The sequence below is a fragment of the Labeo rohita genome, chromosome 12 (genome assembly GCF_022985175.1).
Source record: "Labeo rohita strain BAU-BD-2019 chromosome 12, IGBB_LRoh.1.0, whole genome shotgun sequence".
Lineage (NCBI taxonomy): Eukaryota > Metazoa > Chordata > Actinopteri > Cypriniformes > Cyprinidae > Labeo > Labeo rohita.
In genome coordinates this window covers 28321253-28342313 of record NC_066880.1, presented here as the reverse complement: position 1 = coordinate 28342313, position 21061 = coordinate 28321253, and the positions used below count along the sequence as shown (strand labels likewise).

Sequence of the window (21061 nt, the reverse complement as noted above, 5' to 3'; positions counted from 1 at the left end):
AGCAAGACTCTAATGTTGCAATATTATCCATAAGTTGAGTCTTTTAGAGTTGCTTTACAGCAAAATCTGAGTTTCCATATCTGATTTTGCTACTCTGCAGCTGTTTTGACTAGGAAAATAACGGTATTATCAATACCGTAAAATTGCGATAGCAAAACTGCCTTGATATTATCATGGTCATATGACGATATGAAACGATAGGTCTTCCGGGTAGTGTAGTTTTTAAAATATACTTAAACTTCTTATTTTAACATAAAAGGTCTGGTGAAATGCTGGACTTCTCCAATCATCTCCATACAAGTCCCGTCCCACATTTTTCTGATTAGCCATTTAACTCAAATGCACGTCACAATATGGAAGAAAATATCTATAGCTATTTCCGTTTCATCACAAATTTAATCAGATTAATTACATGATATGCTAAGGTTAGTGTAAGGGGATACAACACACAGTTTGTACAGTATAAAAACCATTACGTCAATGGAGAGTCCCCGTAAAGCACGTAGGCAAATATATATTTATTTGTAAACATTTTAAAAGTACACTAAATATAAATGCAAAAACTTTTTGGATTAGTAATGTGCATTGCTAAGAACTTCATTTGGGCAACTTGAAAGGCGATTTTCTCAATATTTAGATTTTTTTCCCATACATCAATGAAATGCTTATTTATTCAGCTTTCAGATGACGTATAAATCACAATTTCAAAAAAATAGACCCTTATGACTGGTTTTGTGGTCCAGACTCACATATTCTTACTTGTTTGGCTTCCTAAAACACCAGTGTGAATGTAATTTAGACTAAGACAATATATAACAAATAAAAAGAGGATTGAGTCCCTTTTAAAGTTCAGGCACCCCCCAAAAACAAAAGTGATACGACTTGACATTATATGTAGGGATAGAAATCACCATTCTGGAAATTATGATCCAATTCCAACAATAATTTTTTGTATAAAAATCTTGTATAAGTACTTCAAGATATTCAATATAGCAAATGAAGGATAACAAAGAAACGCATTACAAGGAACAAACAAAAAGCGCTTTCAGTATCTGAAAGTGGTTTAAGATTCTCTTTAAATCTTCCAGACAAAAAGCATAAGGTTCATTTTCTCTTTTTCTGGGCATTATTGCTGTTTGATTATTACTGATGAGATCACAGACAGCAGCAGCTCTGATAGGCTGCATTCACACAAATTCACAGATTCCGTTTTGACAGATGTTCTGTCCTGTTCTTAAAACAAAATTGTTTACAAGAATCATTGAAGAGAGAATCGCAGTGCATTGATTTTTTTTCCCCCAGCCCTCCCCATAAGTACCCATAAATACATCTTTAAAACAACAGACGATACCTGGGGACCAAATTTAGCCGCTTTTCTTCTCTGGAAGAGGTGGGGGATTGGAAGCAAAACAAAACACAGCTGTGACTCTAGCATGTGAGCACCGGCACACCCCTGCGCTTTCCTTCCTCTCTCCAGCTTTACATCTAACCCTACAGCCCCCACCGGCCGCATCACGTTTAACTCCCAATTTCCTCCCAGGCTGAATCCTGAGGGCGGCCGGCTCCCAGCGGTCCACTTTATCCCTGCATCCCCTGGACGCACTCGCCCTGAACTTCTACCCCCCCGCCTAAACAAACCCAACGCCCACCCCGGGCCCAACCGCAGCTTCAGAAGTGGGAGCGACCTCTGGGAAACTCTGCTCCACTTTCCCAACACGCACTTCCTTTCACAAGCCCCCATCCCGCCCGCTCACAGCAGACCTCCTTCTGCATGGGAATCACACTGGGACGCTTCAAGCCGCTTGATGCAACTTTCCATTTTTAACATGCGGGCTAGACCTTGAAGCAAAAGACACTAGAAGACTAATACATGTAATACATTTATGAATCCTCCTGCTCTTACTATGAGATATCAGTAGGGAGCTGGAAGACGAATCTTCGTGCGTTCACAATCGGAAAGAAACAGATCATTGGGCCCTGTAGAGCTAATAAAAGCCAAATCCCATATGAGCTGATCTCTTTTAATGGACTCAATGCATGATTGCTTTCTCATTTAGCCTCAATGGCCGCTGCAACTTCAGGTGCAATGCAGTGTATCGAAATTGTGAGAAATTTAAGCACACAAATTAAATGACAAAACAGAGCAATACTAATACAATCCACCTTCACACAAAATATTTTTAAAGCTTCTGGAACTGTCCAGGTTTTCTGGAAATGTTAGGTTTAACATAGTTTGCTAAAATGTTATGTTTACAATAAATAATTGTATATACATATATACAAACTGCTGTCCAAAAGTTTGGAATCAGTAAGACTTTTGATGCTTTTTTTGAAGAAAGATTGAAGGTCTTTTATGCTCATCAAGGCTTCATTTATTTGATCAAAATATAAAAAAAGCAGTAATGTCGTCAAATATTATTACAATTTAAATTGATGGTTTTCTAATTTAACATACTTTAAAATGTAATTTATTCCTTTGATGCAAAGATGAATTTTCATCAGCCATTACTCCAGTCTTCAGCATCACATAATCCTTTAGAAATCTTTCTAAATATACATATTACAATTTTATGTAATTATTTGTGATTAACGACTAGTTTACTACTAATATGACTTTGCTACAACTGTTTGAGAGAGTATGATATGGGAAGCTCTCACAGAACTAGAATTTTTAGTGAAAACACATATAAAGTTGGTTTCCATAGAGTCAATTCCACTGAGCTCACTCTGGAAGGTCTTGAGAGAAGTCGAAAGCATACTTTAAGGAATGAGTCTGTTAAGATTACAGTATTTTGAAAGCCTTTTACCCCCTGGGTAAGTAAATTACTATGTGCTGCCAACATTTCCTCAAAGGAACCGTTTGACTCAAACATCCAACGTGTACTGCAGCATTGAGCTTCCGCTGTGAATTACACAGAGGAACAGATAAGGTAACTCAGTTGTGTACATATATATTTTTGCATACATATTACATAGATACACATCGGTCAACCATCTGACCATTAAAATCAAGGTCATTTGCTTTGTTACAAAGCAGGGAGTTAAACTGTTACGATGTTGCATTTTCTTAACAACATTTCAAAGCATGTCAAAATGTGTTTAAAGTGCCCCTATTATGCATTTTCAAATATGATCTTTCATGCAGTGTGTCATGTAGCTGTATGTGAACATAAACTATCTGCAAAGTTGTGAAGCCGACAGTACAGGATAAATAAAGTCACTGTCTATCAAAAAAAAAAAAAAAAAAAGAAAGAAAAAAAAAAAGAGTCGGCTCACATTTGCCTGAACGAGTCTTCAGGATTTCGAATCTTTTTCTGTTACGGCCACACGTCACGAAGTAACACATTTGCATAATTTCCGCCCACGTTCTACGTCGCGAACAACTTGCCCGCCCACAAATTTCCATGTGGTTTACGTCACATGGAAATTTACACGTACATTATACGGAAGACGCTGTATCCGACGCTGTGAGTAAAACTGATTTATATTCACTTCCAAAAGATGATGAATCTATAAAGATTGTATTTTCTAGCGATCGTTCAAAAAATAAGTAGTTGTGTATGTTATGTTGTGTAACAAACTGCACATGTCATGCTAACATGATCACTAAATCATGCTTCTGTAGTTCTGTTGTTCAGCTGTGGACCCACTGTAGTCTGACAATTTGTGATTGATGAAGCTTGACTGTCTGTCTGTCTCATTAGTTGGAGTAATGATAAAGGATGGTGCACGAAGCGGCTTTCACACCGAATGCGGAAAGCGCTGTGCTATGAAACCCATTCGTTTCAATTTCTTCCACCCTGCGAGGACGGCTTGTTTCAGCCTCGACCAAAGCGCACGTGCCGCGGAGCGCGCACGCCGCAGACAAAGTTCAAATGAGTTGTTCAAATGAACTTTTGCCGCTGCGCTCTGAAGGACTGCACTGAATTCAGCGGCCAGCGCAGCGTTTTTCGCGTTCGGTGTGAAAGCCGCCTTAATGCATTACACATTGTTTAAGTTTACAACATAGAGGTGTGCCCAGTTCGCTTACATAAGCAAATTGTGAGCACTTTCCACGGTAGACCGTGTTAACTTGTCGATCAGCCACTTCAGCCGTTTCATCATCAGACTCTGGCTCGAATTGGTATGGTAAAATCGATGCCATCTTTTCTATGTATTGACAAGTCTCCAGGGCTGTCAATCAATTATGGCAATGGGTGTTTCGTTTTCCGACACGCTGTACGCAGTAGACCAATCATAAAGGACTGCGGCACCATCTGACAAACTGAAGTGTTTTTTGACCTTGCATACATGTAAACCTGTTTTGGGAGTCTATTAAAACAATATTAGCAACCTTTAAAATGGCATAATAGGGGCACTTTAAAGAAGTCACATGTAAATAAAACTGTCCTATCATTGGTCAGTGTGCACCTGTTTATGTTCCTCAAACCATTTTCCATCAGGATGGACTGACAGTCAAACCTGGTTTGTTAAGTCTGATTACTTTTTCACCAAAACAAGACTGCTCCAGAGTTGGTTTTCGATCGGGCCAAGACCACCTCATTACAGCAGATTTCAGACTGATTTTTCGTTCGTTTTGATGCAAATCCAAGCATAACTTGAATGCTCATATACGCCACAACAAACCAAACTAAGGGTGTAAATGCGCCAGATTCAGAAACATACCAGGTTTGAAAGCGCCCTAAGAGTCAAAATCTCTGAAATTAGAAAACTATAAAGGTAAATTAAATTTCACAGTTATTTACTAGTCAACAGAATAAGAGAAACATCTCAAATTGCTCAAGGCATTTTTGGCAGAATTAAAGCAAACATTTGGGTCTGGAATATTCTGCTTTGCCAGGTAATATACAAGATGATGTGGGAACATTAGATTTGATCTGTGAACAAATGGCCCATCTGACAAACTGAGTTTCTGATGTCTGTTTGATCAGTCGTAAACTTGCATAACTCGCATAAAGCACACAAGTCAGACCATATTTGATGTGCTCAATGTATGTGTGTGGAGCAATGTTTACATATGAATAAAAGCCTAAATTAATTCTGCGACTGCGTCTCCTCAGATGACTTGGATTAAACCGCTCAGTTCTTATGGATCATTTTCACTTTAAGTGTCAAAGCTTTGACTGCATAGACTTCCAACAGCTTTCAGGAATGACATGTTGCAGCTCTAATCACAACAATGGCTGAGCCATCCCTTTAATTTCCATTTTACATTAGCATTGGAAAATGTACTTGGTCTAACCGAACAGTCAGTGTCTAATCGGAACATAATACTGTTGTCAAAACAAAAATAAAGAAATCATAAACTAAACACCTGAGGATGACTGTTACACAACACCACAGCCCAAAAAAGGGTTTGATTTAGTAACTAACACTGGGTCATCTTAGCGGGATTAGCGAGTGATGTAATCCATAACAATGACTCATGAATTTGGCACAGCAAGGGTTAACCATTGGTTCTCACTCTAACCACAACACACACTTGCTTGAGGATGCTGACGTCGCTCGACGGCTCTGAAGGGTATGGGATCAATTAAAAAAAAAAAAAAAAAAAAAAAAAAAAAAAAACACACACACACACACACACACAACAGGCCCTTATGGTCTAAAACTTTTCCTCTCATTCATTCTCTTTCAAGAGCGCATATGGAAATATGCTTACAGTTTGTGTTTTCATGCAATCAACCAAAGCTTTCTTTCACTGAATAAGATAATTAGAGGGGGGAAAATGCACTGGATTTGTAAGAAATAGACTCCAACATGAGCTCACATCACAGACATCCAGAAATGCATGGAGACGGCCAATTATTTCCCAATCTCCAGCAGCAAAGTACCTGTAATCTTGACGAGGTTTTGAAACGCTCTGGTTTGACAACCTTTGTCTTAATTAAGAGTTTCCTCTAGCAGAAAACAGTGCCTTCCTACATCTAAGAAATATTGAACTGGAGGGTTTTTACATACAGCTAATGTACAGTACAATGACCAAAGTGGGTGTTAAATGGTAGGCACATTGTAGGGCTGTCAAACAACTAATCGCGATTAATTGCATACAAAATAAAGGTTTGAGTTTGCCTAATATATGTGTGTGCACTGTGTGTAATTACTATGTATATATACATACAGACAAATTAATGTATATATTTAAGAGAAATATTTATGTACAAAATATTTTTACTTATATATAATATCAATTATTTAAAAATTATAATAACTACATATAATTGTAAATATTTCTTAAATATATACATGAATGTGTTTGTATTTATATATATACACATAATAATTACACACAGTACACACACATATATTAGGCAAACTCAAACCTTTATTTTGTATGCGATTAATCGCGAATAATCGTTTGACAGCCCTATTGTAAATATAGTTAGCCGGAACATGACTGATCTTTAATATGAAAATATGACTGAAACAATTTTAGTTGTTGTATCAACACAGTTAACACTAAAATAACATTTAAGTACTAAATGGTTGTAAAAGGTTAATGTAACACTTCTAAATTAATTCCGAAATTTTAACAAGATCTGTCCTAAAAAAAAAAAAAAAAAAATTTAAAAAAAAAACACAACATCGAAACAAAATCATTACAACAGACTGATTATATTAATTGCAACCTTCCACTAGAACACATACATGAAGGACCTACTTGAATCTGAACAGCGACAGAGATTACAGAACGGCTGGAACGCTGTTTTGACCAATCAGAAATCAGGAGAAAATTTACGATGGCTTCTGATTGGTCAATACAGCGTTCCAACCGTTCCAAGTGCTTTATCACAACTGAAAATATTTATACAGTAAATACATTAAATCAGTCACACGCATCCGTGAAAATCATTACTAAAAAAAGTACCTGCATGCGTCACTAAAAACACTGTAAAAAGCCCTGTCAAAACATTATCATGACACCAGTTTAAAGTTAACAGGACAAACCCTTTTCTAAACAAAACAAGCTTAAAGGGCTGATTAGCGGTCACCGCAAACTAATCAATAAAGCGCTGTCAGCTAATGGAAATCAATTGTCAGCTTCTCCGTCTACAACTGCATTTTTTCGAAAGGGTCATTTCGCTTTTACCCATTCACATGAACGAATTCGGAGTGATATGACCTAAACGAGCCGTTCATACCTGATTGAGATCCTGGTCCGTCAGCAGATGCAGCTCTCGAGGCTTGAAGCAGTTCTGACATTTGCTTTTGTTGAAAATGTTCGCTTGAAATTTCCTACACGTGTTTTCCTTAGCACTAGACATCTTATTCCTGTATTTGTGCGCGTCTCAAATCCCAGCAACGAAAATTAGACAGCAATAATCCCGACGCTCTTTCACCCGATTCTTGACACGGTCTTCATGCAAAACATGACCGGTAACAGCAGCTTTACTCCTCGGATCTCCTTTGCAGCAGCAGCAGCAGCCAAACCAACGTTAGTCCACCAACAGAAGGTTCGAGTGCAAAATGTGAGTAGTTTATATAAGCAGATCTCTAGTTAACAGGCCTGCTCAGTGTTTTGGCTGATGTGCTTGAGTTCATGGCCTGGCCTCACAAAGCGACTCTCTAATCTCATTTCTGGGCGAATCAATGCTGGAATTGTGCAAGCGGTAAACAAAGCGATTATTTTACGTGTTCCTCCGGTCAAACGAAGCTGGACCTTCTAGGAAGCGATGGAAGAAAAAAAAACCGCTGTTGAGGTATCCCGGTTTTCAATCCCAATGGCAAATTCTCTCTCAGGCTCGAAGTTTTCACGCACTTCACTGCTAGCGTCAGTTAGCTCGCTAATGAAGCCTCTCCCCCTGCTAGTTTAGCGGCGCTTTAAAAATCCCAACGTTAGGCGAACCTGACGTTTTATCCTCCGCCGGTACCGTGCATGTCTTAGCTCGAACCTCACGGCTCCATGAGCTGCGATAAACGCGCCGTTTCGAAGGTTTTCCAGGCTAGCGAGGGTCTGTTTTCTCTCCCCTCAGTCGCGCTCGAGCTTTCCCAATGGAGGGAGGTCGCGAGCTCGCAGATTTGCTGCTGGAATTTCATTTTCTCTCGCGAGAGTTCGGAGCGCGAGAGCAGGACGGTCCCGAAGCGGAGAAGATATCCACCCTGTGGACACTAGTGAACGTGTACAACAATTTAGTACAAAACTAATAGAAAATAAAAATGACATCTGTGGTAAAAGCGAAATAAATAATAATAATACCGTTGTCAAATAATGCAAATAAAAACCTTTCTCAATGCTTTCCTGTTATTTTAAATGTTTTCTTTTAAATTCATTTTAATATAATTTGATCTTTGCTGAATTGTTTTTCTTTCATATGGTACTTAAAAATCTTGTCAAATTTAGCTATGTACTTTGAAACTGTTTATCTTTATTACATACTTTATTGTGTAATCCAGTCTGTCTTATAAACAGATGACCCAAAAAATAATATAAACTGCTTATGCGCACTGTAAATAAATACAGAAATAAATACATTGATAAACTGAGGTTATAAAACAAAGATTACTGGAGTAGGTTTTACATGAAAATGCTATTTTGGCAATTCAATTTTGTCAAAATGTCTTGTTTTCATGTGTTTGCTGTTTCTTTGTAAATAAATTTGATTGTAATTTCTGAGTGAAATTTGTTTCTACACCGTTTATTTTTCAGTGTAATAGATAAATAATGTCTACAGTGCATAGTAACCATATTTTACATATGCATTATCGTATGTGCTATCAATAAAATAACATTTAAAAAAAATCTATAAAAACACTATAATTAAGAAATGTGCATTTTAAATAATATTTTACACCGGCACTATATAAAATAAAATGAAAGATCTATAAAAAAAACAGCAAATATTTTTGTGCTATCAATAAAATAAATTAAAAAAAATCTATAAAAACACTATAATTAAAATGGTGCATTTTAACAATATTTTACACGTGCATTATCAATAAAATAAAATTAAAAATCTATTAAAAAACAGAAATGCTGCATTTAACAATATTTTATGTATGTGCTATCAAAAAATATATATTTTTTAAATCTTTAAAAGCACTATAATTACAAAATGGTGCTTTTTAACAATATGTTACATACGCACTATCAATAAAATAAAATAAAAAATCTATTAAAAAACAAAAATGGCGCATTTAACAATATTTTAAATATTTTTAAATGAAAAAAATCTATAAAAACTATAATTAAAATGGTGCATTTTAACAATATTTTACACATTAATTATCAATAAAATAAAATTAAAAATCTATTTAAAAAAACAAAAGTGGTGCATTTGTGCTATCAATAAAATAACATAAAAAATCTATAAAAACACTATAAATAAAAATGGTGCACTTTAACAATATTTTACACATGCATTATCAATAAAATTAAATTAAAAATCTATTTAAAAAAAACAAAAATGGTGCATTTGTGCTATCAATAAAATAACATTTAAAAAAAATCTATAAAAACACTATAAATAAAAATGGTGCATTTTAACAATATTTTACACATGCATTATCAATAAAATAAAATTAAAAATCTATCAAAAAATATGGTGCATTTAACAATATTTTATGTATGTGCTATTAATAAAATGACATTTTAAAAATCTATAAAAATAATATAATTAAATAATGGTGCATTTTAACAATATTTTACATGTGCACTATATAAAATAAAATGAAAAATCTATTAAAAAACAGAAATGCTGCATTTAACAATATTTGATGTATGTGCTATCAAAAAATAAAAAATGTTTAATCTTTAAAAACACTATAATTACAAAATGGTGCTTTTTAACAATATGTTACATATGCACTATCAATAAAATAAAATAAAAAATCTATTAAAAAACATTTAACAATATTTTAGAGCATTTAACAATATTTTACCTAAATTTTAAAAATCTATAAAAAAACTGTAATTGAAAAAAATGGATTTGAACAATATTTTACATGTGCAGTCAGTAAAAACACTAATTGTACAGTATCCTCATTACATTACATGTGCTTACTGTAGTAATAACAAATGATGCATAATTACATGTAACTAACCCTAAATCAAACCCTATTCCTAACCCTAACTGTGAAGTTAGTACATGTAGTTAATTAGTATTACTCAATACTTCAGTGTATAATTACACTGTAACAAAAACACCTTAAAATATATAATTTTATACAATGCAATACTGAGAATCTCAAGGTACCCTTGAATGCCTCTCTACATGCCTGAGATAATATTTGCAACATGCATGAGCCGTCAGTCGCTCAGCCACATGCTATTAAAAGAGCCGTGATCCGGACAAGTTCCCTGGCAGCCACTGGCTCTGAATGGACAGAGAGGACGGCAGGCTTTAGTCTGCTTTCCTGACGGGACAACAACACACATTTCCGCTGAAGACTGGCTTAGCTCTTTACGCACACTGTAAGTACACTGAAAATAAAACAGATTACGGTCACTTGCATGGGGGTTAGTGTGTGTGGGTGTGTGCTATTGATTGGCACTCGATATAAGTGCTGGTCAGTCATTAATCTATCTATGACATTGTTGCTTGTGTTGGACTTGGAAATGTTTTGTTAAAAAGCAACAAAATGGTTGTTGGTTAAATCAATCAAATGCAGTAACATCGAGAGAGTCACTTCTATTCTTTTCATGTATGTCCAAATATGTGCTTCTTGTGTATCCAGTGTCAGTGGCGAGAGCTTGGCTATTTATAGATCTTGTCCTCAGCCACACTTTTATGGAACTAGTGACACACATTACTGTATACAGCTGATGAGCATTTGTTAAAGGAATAGTTCACCCACAAATAAACATTTACTGGAAATGTGCTCACACTCAGGCCATCCAAGTTTGTTTTTTCATCAAAATTGGAGAAATGTAGCATTCATTCACTTTCTCACCAATGGATCATTTGCAGTGAATGGGTGCCGTCAGAATGAGAGTCAAAACAGCTAATTAAAACATCACAATAATCCACAAGTAATCCACACCACTCCAGTCCATCAGTTAACATCTTGAGAAGACAAAAGCTGTGTGTTTGCAAGAAACAAATCCTTTCTCCAGTGAAAAAGTGGTCTGGTCTGAAACAGGAAAGAAAAATGCACAGATCAAGAACCAAAACAGCTCTAAACAAATATATAGCTGGATTTTGATGTGAGAGATAACAGGGGATGGACTTTTTAACTGGAGGAAGCATTATTATGCATTATGGATTAATAATACATGACATGCAGCATTTGGCTTCTCAGTATGTTAACTGATGGCCTGGAGTGGTGTGGATTACTTGTGGATTATTGTGATGTTTTTATCAGATGTTTGGACTCACATTCTGACGGCACCCATTCACTGGATCCATTGGTGGAAATGATGGAATGGAAAATTTTTCCAAATGTGATCAAGAAACACACATCTACATACTGGATGGCCTGAGGGTGAGCACATTTTCAGAAAATGTTTATTTTTGGCTGAACTATTTCTTTAAAGGGACAGTTCACCCTAAAATAAAAACAGGAGAAAAAAAGCTCACTATTAAATCCGTTTATATGGACAAAAGATGCAGTGAAAGACAATGGTGATCAAAGCTGCCATGAAGAAAAGTCAGAATTGAAATGGCATGAATAAACGATGACAGGGTGAACTACCATTTAAATATAATCTAACCAAAAATGTTGACTTTTAAAATCATGATACTGTAGCATCTCTCATAGTTTTCATATGTCTCCAGTTTAGAAAGCAATGCAGGATCATTTCTTGTAAGCTCACATGCTAAAGTTTTATTTTGTCAGATGAACTCTATTTTTCTTGGATTTTAGAAGATGGGTCTCCCATCGGTTATGGTGCTGCCGCTGCTGATCGTGGTTTTTGCTGGAGTTTACTATGTTTACAATGAGGTCATGCGCTTCATGTCCAAGTCCATGGTGCGGAACAAAGTGGTGGTGATCACAGACGCCGTGTCCGGAATGGGAAGTGGTAATGCTTAATTAATGATCTATTAACTCACCACAAAATTAAACAAAGCCAGTATAAAACTTGTTTTCCACTCATTTTTTTTTTAGTTCAAATACTATGATACACTCAAAAATAAACGTACCAAAAGGGAGTTTTTGCAGTGATGTCATAAAAGAACCTTTCAGTGGTCATTTTTTTTTTAAAAGAACCAATTTTTCTTAGTTTTAATAATCTTTAAGAACCTTTTGTCCAGTAAAAAGGTTCCATAAATAGTGGAGGTTCTTCATGGAACCATATGAATTCTGGTAAAGAACTTTTATTTTCTCTCTTTTTTTTTTTTTTTGAAACAATTTATTTTGTCTTAATCATGAGAAAATACATAATCATAATAGCATAATCATGGTGCAGTGAGTAGTTATTACGTATTTAAATACTAAAAAGTACATTTTTTTATTTAAATGTATTCATTTTAAACTTAAAATGATTGTTTTAAGTTTAAATTATAACTGTACAGCGTTCTGTACAGTTCAGCATGTGTTGGTTTTGGGTTTGGTCAAACAATCTCATCAATACATCTGTACAGAGGACAAAGAGCAGTCAGTGTGAATGTGAAAGAAAGCAGAAAGGATAAAGACTGATAAAATGTGAGCTGTGTGCTTTCAGACTGATGGGATTGTGAGGGTTTCTGTGTTGTGATTGAGTCAGCAGACGCTTTTGTTGCCTTTACAGGCATTCGTCTCTGAACGGAACGAGCAGATAACACCTTTATCATGTTTTACTATGGATAGACTGCATTTCACCACACTATTTGGCCGTCCTTCATTCTTTCTGCCACATTTTTTACTCAGGACTTTTGTTTTTCAGTACAAATATCAAAACATTCTTAAATCAAGATACATTTACTTGAGAATGAAAATGGCATAAGATAGTAAGTCTTGCTTTCTGAAAAATTAAAGTGAGTTTAAGCTTTAAAAAAAGAAAAAAGTCTGTCAGTAGAGTCAGAAAAATGAACTAGTTTTCAAAGGAAGCACATTTCCAGTACAAGATTAAAGGGTCTTTTATAATCCCAAGTTTATATCTTACATTTCCCCTGTTTATATCTTGCCATTATGAGTTTACTTCTTGCAATTCTAAGAAAAGTCTGAAAAAAGTCTAAATAGTGAAATAAAAAGGTGCAATTACCGTTTACATTTTTATCCCATGTAAGAAGCAAGCTTTCATAAATTTTACTTTGAATTAAGTTTATATTTCTGATATATTGGCAGATATTTATTTGATGTATTCAACCTAAGCTCACTCAATTTTTAAACATTTTTTAGAAAACAAGACTTGATATATTATTTCATTTTGCTTCTCAAGTAAATGTATCTGGACATAAAAATGTGTAAATATTTATACTGGAAATCAAGGCAAAAATACTATATTTATTACACAGTATTAGTGTTCCATTTTGGCCAGACTTGATTTCCAACGCATGTGTCCTCCACTGAGCAGGCAATGCAATTAAAAATGAATTCTTTTGCTTAATATTCATGCTTGTGTTTAAATTTTCAAAGCTGTCTATGGAACGAATGAGCAGATTTGTTTGCCTATCCTCTTCTTTCTGTTTTTTGTATTCTTCTCAGCATCTCTGTGGTATTGTCATTCTCTGATCCCATCTCTGTCTCATGTTTGTCAGAATGTGCCAGGCTGTTTCACGAAGGCGGGGCGAGGCTGGTTTTGTGCGGGCCGAACTGGGATAAGCTTGAATCTCTATATGATTCTCTGTGCAGTGGATCAGACCCAAGTAAAGTGAGTATGAGCCCACATTATAAGATCTACAGTCCTAAAATCAGACAAGATTTCGATCACTTGCTCTCTTCACGTTCAGGATTTTCATAGCTCAGGCCGTATGTGTGTGTCTCTGTCAGCGTCTCTTCCTCTGTCATGAACAATGGCAGGATATCCTCGTGACAGCCAAATGTCCACAACATGTTGACTTCATTTATGTCATTATCATACTGCCATGAGAGATTTTGAATTTTAAAATGCTATTGGGTCATTCCATGTCAGATCAACTAAATTTCAAAAACTTCCCTGGCTCAAATTTTTGATTTTGCTAATATTTTTTAGTACTGAGTGATTTTAATGATTAATGTCTTTAATAGGTTTTTAAAGTAGTCATTCCGTGTCGACTCAACCAGAGGCACTCGGCTCAAATTTTTGATTTTGCTAATGTTTATTCTGAGGAAAGATACACGTGTATAGTGATGAAAGCCTAAACATTAAATGTCATGGATAAATATTTACTGAGTAATCCACTATTTTGTAGAGGGAGGTCAAAATGGCAATTTTCACCTTGGATTCAGAGTAAAGTTACAGGGGGGTAAATATGACTTCAGAAAGAAGGCAGCATCATCTTATTTTTACACATAGATTGGTAGTTCTGTTAGTAAAATCTGTTGAATTTAGCCATCCTTGTTGGATTATGTGCCAATGGTGACCATTCAAAAATGGGGAAACAGCACTTTTTATATAAAGATATATCACAAGTTTTTCTCTAAAGTTTGCATGCCTATAACTCAAGAAGTATTAAAGATATCTTAATGCCCTTTTAGATATTGGGTCTTAAACAACTTTCCTTTTGGCAAACTCTAATTTTTAATGCCCTATGAAATTCGGTTTCAGGGATATTGGAATTTCAATATGGCTCCAAGAGTAAATTGTTAAAGGAGAAGTCCACTTCCAAAACAAAGATTCACATATAATGTACTCACCCCCTTGTCATCCAAGACGTTCATGTCTTTCTTTCTTCAGTCGTAAAGAAATTATGTTTTTTGAGGAAAACGTTTCAGCATTTTTCTCCATATAATGGACTGATATGGTGCCCCGATTTTTAACTTCCAAAATGCAGTTTAAATGCTGCTTCAAACGATCCCAAATGTGGTTGTAAACGATCCCAGCCAAGGAAGAAGGGTCTTATTTTCATTTTAAAAAATACAATTTAAATCCTTTTTAATCTTAAACACCCGTCTTGTCTTTCTCTCCCTGAACTCTGTATTCTAGCTCAAGACAGTTAGGGTATGTCGAAAAACTCTGAACGTATTTTCTCCCTCAACTTCAAAAATCATTTCAAAATCATCCTACATCGCTGCAGAAGTACTGACCCAGTCTTTGCAAAGTGAACATGCAAAGAAGATCAAACACCCTTAACAAAAAAGGTAAAACAACGATATAGGACGACTTTGAAGTTGAGGGAGTTTTTCGACATACCCTAACTGTCATGAACAGGAACAAAAACAGTCCAAGCAGAGTAAGACAAGATGAGTGTTTGGCATTAAAAAAGTATAAAATTTTATTATTTTTATGAAAATAACTGATCGTTATGCTAGATAAGACCCTTCTTTCTTGGCTGGGATTGTTTACAACTGCATTTGGGATCGTTTGAAGCCGCATTTAAACTGCATTTTGGAAGTTCAAAATCGGGGCACTGTATCAGTCCATTATATAAAGAAAAATGCAGAAATATTTTCCTCAAAAAAAAACACAATTTCTTTACGACTGAAGAAAGAAAGACATGAACATCTTGGATGACAAGGGGGTTAGAAAATTATTTGTAAATCGTTGTTCTGGAAGTGGAAATGTACACATTTTCAGTGGTCAAAAACCAAATGTGGGTCAGTTTGCAAAAATATTATACTTCTTTTCTTTTAAAAAGGACTGTCTGAAGAACAAATAATGTTAAAACTAGAGATGTATCTCATTTCTTTCTCTCAAGAAAATAGCATTGAACATACCAGTCTGAGTGCCATAAATATTCTTTTTCCAAAGTTTGCATGCTTATAACTCAAGAAGTATTAAAGATATTACAGTATGATTTTAGATTTTAGTTCTTCATAAACTTTTTTTTAGAATCTTAATTTTCAAGGCCCTACATCCAGAGATATGAACATCTCAATGAGGCTGTGTAAAATAAGATAATGATGCTGCCATCTTTCTGAAGTCATTTTACCCTGTAACTTGACTCTGAATCCAAGGTGAAAATTGCCATTTCGACCTCCCTCTACAAAATAGTGGATTATTCAGTAAATATTCATTCATGACATTTAATATTTTGGCTTTCATCACTATACACGTGTATCTTTCTTCAGAATAAACATTAGCAAAATCAAACATTTGAGCCGGGTACTTCTGGTTGAGTCGACACGGAATGACTCTATTAAAAACCTATTAAATTATGATATTAATCATTAAAATCACTCAGTACTAATATGATCAAAGATCACCTCATTACACAGCAGAATATCATTTTCTTCACTAAAAATACCATTAAAACAAGTTTCACAAGAAGCAAAACAGCATAAGATATTCTTTTAAACACAAAGTCTTTTAATCTCAACTTTACTTTACATACTGGCTTCCTACTATCTTTACTTCCTGTTTCAGACTTTCACACCCAAGCTGGTGCTGCTGGACTTCAGCGATATGGAGAACATTTCGGAGGTGATCACAGAGATCGGAGAGTGTTACGGCTGTGTGGATGTGCTGATATGCAACAGCAGCATGAAGGTCAAAGCACCAGTGCAGAATCTCTCTCTGGAGATGGACAAAACCGTCATGGACGTCAACTACTTTGGGCCCATAACGCTGGCCAAAGGTAGACGGCTGTTGAAACAGAGCGAGGAACATGCAGATGGTTTATGGACAGAAAGAATGTTAAAAGGCTCCTTGTTTTTGTTGCAGGGGTTCTGCCGTCAATGATCACTAGACGGACGGGTCAGTTTGTGCTGGTCAACAGCATCCAGGGGAAACTGGCTCTACCATTCCGAACCTGCTGTAAGAACTGCACAGAAATGTAGCATTACGTCACTTGCTCACAAAAGGATTGTCTGCAGTGAATGGGTGCCGTCAGAATGAGAGCTGATAAAAACATCTGAATAATGCACAAGTCATCCACACCACCCCAGTCCATCAGGTAACATCTTATGAAACCAAAAGCTGCATGTTTGTAAGAAACAAATCCATCATTAAGATAATAATAACACCTCCTCCAGTGAAAAAGTGGCCTGGTCTGAATCAGAAAAGAACCATTTGCAAGTCAAAACAGTCCAAAGCAGCTCAAGAAAAATATATGTGGCTGGATTTTAATGTGACAGACAACAGGAGATTTCATTGCTTTTTCACTGGAGGAAGTGTTATTATGGATTATGGACATGTATTTTAGTTAAAAACATCTTAATAATGGATTCGTTTCTTACAAACACACAGCTTCTGGTTTCTCAAGACATTAATTGATGGACTGGAGTGGTGTGGATTACGTGTGGATTATTGTGATGTTTTAATCAGCTGTTTGGACTCATTCTGACAGTACCCATTCACATTTTGCTAATGAGCAAACATGCAAATAAGGTATAATTAATTAAATATGCACTATATATATATATGTATAGATGTTTCCTTCCACTAGTCTGAAAGAACATGCTATGGAAGCAAAATAGATCTAAATCTCAAAACTGACCAGTGCATGAAAAAAAGCACTGGTTTTGTCTCTAAAAGCAAAGCTGCTTCAGATCGATGTGTTTTCAGATGCTGCGTCCAAGCATGCAGTGCAGGCGTTCTTTGACTGTCTGAGAGCAGAGGTGGAGGAGTATGGGATCTCCGTCAGCACCATCAGCCACACCTTCATTAACGCAGTAGCGGAGAATGGCGCTCCCTCCAAAACGCCGCCCACCAACCCCCTCTGGGCCTGTGAGTAACCTGACCGGCACTGAGTCACAGCAACGTTTAATTATCCAAAGCATTAATGTAGCATTTTGTACACTAAAAACGCTGACATACACCCTGAGATGCATCTGGTTCCTGACGTGCGTGCTACGCACCTTCCTGAAAATGAACAGTAATTGCATAACACACCTTCTGTTTGCTAGTCTCTGTCAGTGTCACACCTTTGCTTTGGTCCAGGAACCTAGTGAGAAACCTGCCTGTGCAGACAGGAATTTTAGGCATCATAGCTGCACTACAGAGTGTTGCCAGATTGGGCAGATAGATGCTTGTTTTTGACAGAAGTATAACTCGTACGTATTTATTAAAGTATGCATGAAATATATAAATATATTAGAGCAAGAAAAAAATATTATTTAAAAGCATTTATATAAAATTGATATATGTATATATTTATAGAATATTACATATGTACTCTATCAGTCAAACATTTTTGAACAGTAAGATTTTTAATGTTTTAGGTTTTAGGTTTTAATATTTTTTATTGATTTTTCCAAGATATATCACATCTCCCAACCCTTACCCACAAACCCCCGAAGTAGCGTTCATGCTGTCCATTAATTTAGAAAGGAATTACAGGCTTAAAGAAAAAGAAAATAATAATAATAAAATACATACATACATACATACACAAATATATACACACACATCTACATTAGTTAAAAAAACCAACACATACACTCGGATAAGAGAAAAAATAAAAAAATAAATACACTACAATACAATAAAGTAAATAAATTAATTAATTAAAAAATAATAGGGCAGATTTTTAATGTTTTTAAAGAAGTCTCTTCTGCTCACCAAGCCTGCAATTATTTGATTCAAAGTACAGTAAAAACAGTAAAATTGTGAAATATTTTTACTATTTAAAATGACTGATTTCTATTTGAATATATTTTAAAATGTAATTTATTCCTGTGATTTCAAAGCTGAATTTTTATCATCATTACTCCAGTCACATGATCCTTCAGAAATCATTTTAATATTCTCATTTGCTGCTCAAAAACATTTATTATTTATTATTATTATTATTATTATTATTATTATGCTGAAAACATCTAAGAATTGTTCTGGTTTCTTTTATGAATAGAAAGTTCAGAAGAACAGCATTTATCTGAAATTAATTTTTTAGCAATTTTTTTTTTTTTTTGTGCTCATTATCATCAACTGATCAATTTAAAACATCCTTGCTAAAGTATTAATTTCTATAATTCCATAAATATATAATATATACAGTATATACTGACTCCAGGCTTTTGAATGGTATGGAGTATAATGTTACAAAAGTTTTAAATATTTCTAATAAATATTAATAACAATAATAATAAATGTTTCTTGAGCAGCAAATCAGCATATTAGAATGATTTCTGAGGGACACTAAAGACTGGAGTAATGATGCTGAAATTTTAGCTTTGGTCACAGGAATAAATTACATTTTAAAATATGTTAACATAAAAAGCAGTTATTTTAAATAGAAAAAAACAATATTTTACAATACTACTGCTTTTGCTGTATTTTGGATCAAATAAATGCAGGCTTGGTGAGCAGAAGAGCCTTCTTTGAAAAACATTAAAAATCTTACTGTTCAAAAACTTTTAACTGGTAGTTTATATAATATTTACAAATATATATAAATCCCATTGTTTAATTCTGAAATTAAAATGAAGAAAATGTCACTTAATCAAGGAGCTGAAGTCGCACAAAAATATGAGTTTATAAATAAATATATTTACACATAGGAAAAACATAAAATAAATGAAAAATGTCAAAAACTCGCTATGAGAAACACTGCAAGCGGAGTGATACAAACTGTGAAATCACTAGAATATCGGATGCAAGAGAGGATTTGATTATAATATATTTGATTCATTTCTCATAGATATTGATTAAAAAACAGTTCAATCTAATTAAAAATGTGCTGGTAGTAATTAACCCAGAAACACTTTTTATGACTTTTTATATTTACTAGAGTATCATATTGTTAGTTTAGCTGCTGCTAAAATAAAACTCACTTTTTTTTGTATGAAGCACAGACTGGTTGTCTATGTAGTTTGTTCCAAATCTGTCTCTTATACGGTTCCTTAGAAGGCAGCTGCCTGTGTAGGCAATAAATAGAGAGGGCTGCTCTTTAGGTTTTGGACCACATCCATTGACTCTAGTCTTGTTTCAGATATCTCTAGTAAGCTGAACACTCACGGCGTGAGTCCCAGCAGTCTGGCCCATGAGATCGTGAGGACAGTGAACCGGCAGAATCGAGAGGTTCTCCTCGCCCATCCCGTACCGTGGGTCGCCCTCTACATCCGCTCGCTGCTGCCCAGCTTCTTCTTTGCCGTGGTGGCCGCCGGCGTGAAGGACGGAGCCATGGCCGAGCAGCTGAAATAAACCAACGGCAAACAGAGAGGTTTCAGGTTCGCAAGATCTTCTCATGTAAAAATAAAAAGGCAAAACGCTACAAGTGTATTAACTAATAGATATCATACCTCCCTAGCTGATTAATCCCAGTATAAATGTTTTCTGAAATGTTTAATGTTCAAATAAGCAAATAAGACATTATCTAATTAAATAGGCACTCATTTGCACACATTTCCAGAGCAGAAATCTGACATTGGACGGGTCAAGTTGAAAATTCTTGTTTGATTTTGTTGACAAATTACAGGTTATTCCAGAGGGGATTTGGGATTTCTCTTTTTATCACTCCATAAATCATAAAATACTGTCAACAGACAGAAACAAAGACATTTTCACCATGTTCATAGGAATGAAATGTTGTATAAATCAGTGTGAATAATACATGAGCAAGCCCCTCAGTAAAAGCCTTCAGAACATAGATAGGAATAAAACTGTTAAGTTTGCTGTATGTAAGAGAAAAAACTCTTTAAAGACATAGATTAAAACTGAAATCTACAGATGCAAATAGATAAAGTGCAAAATAAACATTTAAATGTGTATTTCGGATGTTTTCTTTTGACTAGTCTGAAAGAAGACATATTTTTAAAGCCAATATACAATATCAAATCTTGTCGTGTTTTGTGTGTCTTTTATCCTCAATGCATTCGGTTTCACAAGAGTTTCAAGTATGTAGTGATTACATTTAAGGCAGTGGTGATGTGACTCACTATCAGCACCTAGTGACCACATGTGATGAAACAGCAGCACTATTGCACCTGAAGATGGCAGTAAGCACAAGCCAAAGACATACTGATGATTGACAAACACCAGAAAACAATAATAGAGACACACAGTACAAACATGTGCTTGATGAGGCATGCTGGTATTTACAGAGTCAGGCTTTCGTAAAGCATTTGAATAATACATGTAAAACGTGTTTGTTATAAAATTAAACTACATTATTCATGTTATTGT

General features: G+C 35.1%; 2 protein-coding genes across 6 annotated transcripts in view; one reads left to right on the top strand and one right to left on the bottom strand.

The window, feature by feature from the left end:
- mprip (myosin phosphatase Rho interacting protein) overlaps positions 1 to 8018 on the bottom strand; it is a 51455-nt gene extending 43437 nt beyond the window's left edge. For 3 of the 4 annotated variants that reach the window (XM_051123777.1, XM_051123776.1, XM_051123775.1), the window contains exon 1: positions 7143 to 8018. In XM_051123777.1, coding sequence (XP_050979734.1) covers positions 7143 to 7265 — 123 coding nt within the window. In that variant the 5' untranslated portion in view covers positions 7266 to 8018. The remainder of the gene's footprint in view (positions 1 to 7142) is intronic. The other variant, XM_051123778.1, reaches the window with a different exon arrangement.
- A 2225-nt stretch (positions 8019 to 10243) lies between these two features.
- Positions 10244 to 20717, top strand: dhrs7cb (dehydrogenase/reductase (SDR family) member 7Cb). 2 transcript variants are annotated; one of them, XM_051123607.1, is made up of 7 exons: positions 10244 to 10411; positions 11803 to 11959; positions 13617 to 13729; positions 16364 to 16574; positions 16661 to 16753; positions 17504 to 17665; positions 19869 to 20717. In XM_051123607.1, the coding sequence occupies exons 2-7, from the start codon at positions 11806 to 11808 to the stop codon at positions 20078 to 20080; spliced, it is 945 nt and encodes a 314-aa protein (XP_050979564.1). In that variant the 5' UTR covers positions 10244 to 10411; positions 11803 to 11805; the 3' UTR covers positions 20081 to 20717. The 2 variants fall into 2 exon arrangements, with proteins under 2 accessions (XP_050979564.1, XP_050979565.1); XM_051123608.1 differs by having other exon boundaries at positions 10255 to 10411; positions 11806 to 11959.
- The last annotated feature ends 344 nt before the right edge of the window (positions 20718 to 21061 follow it).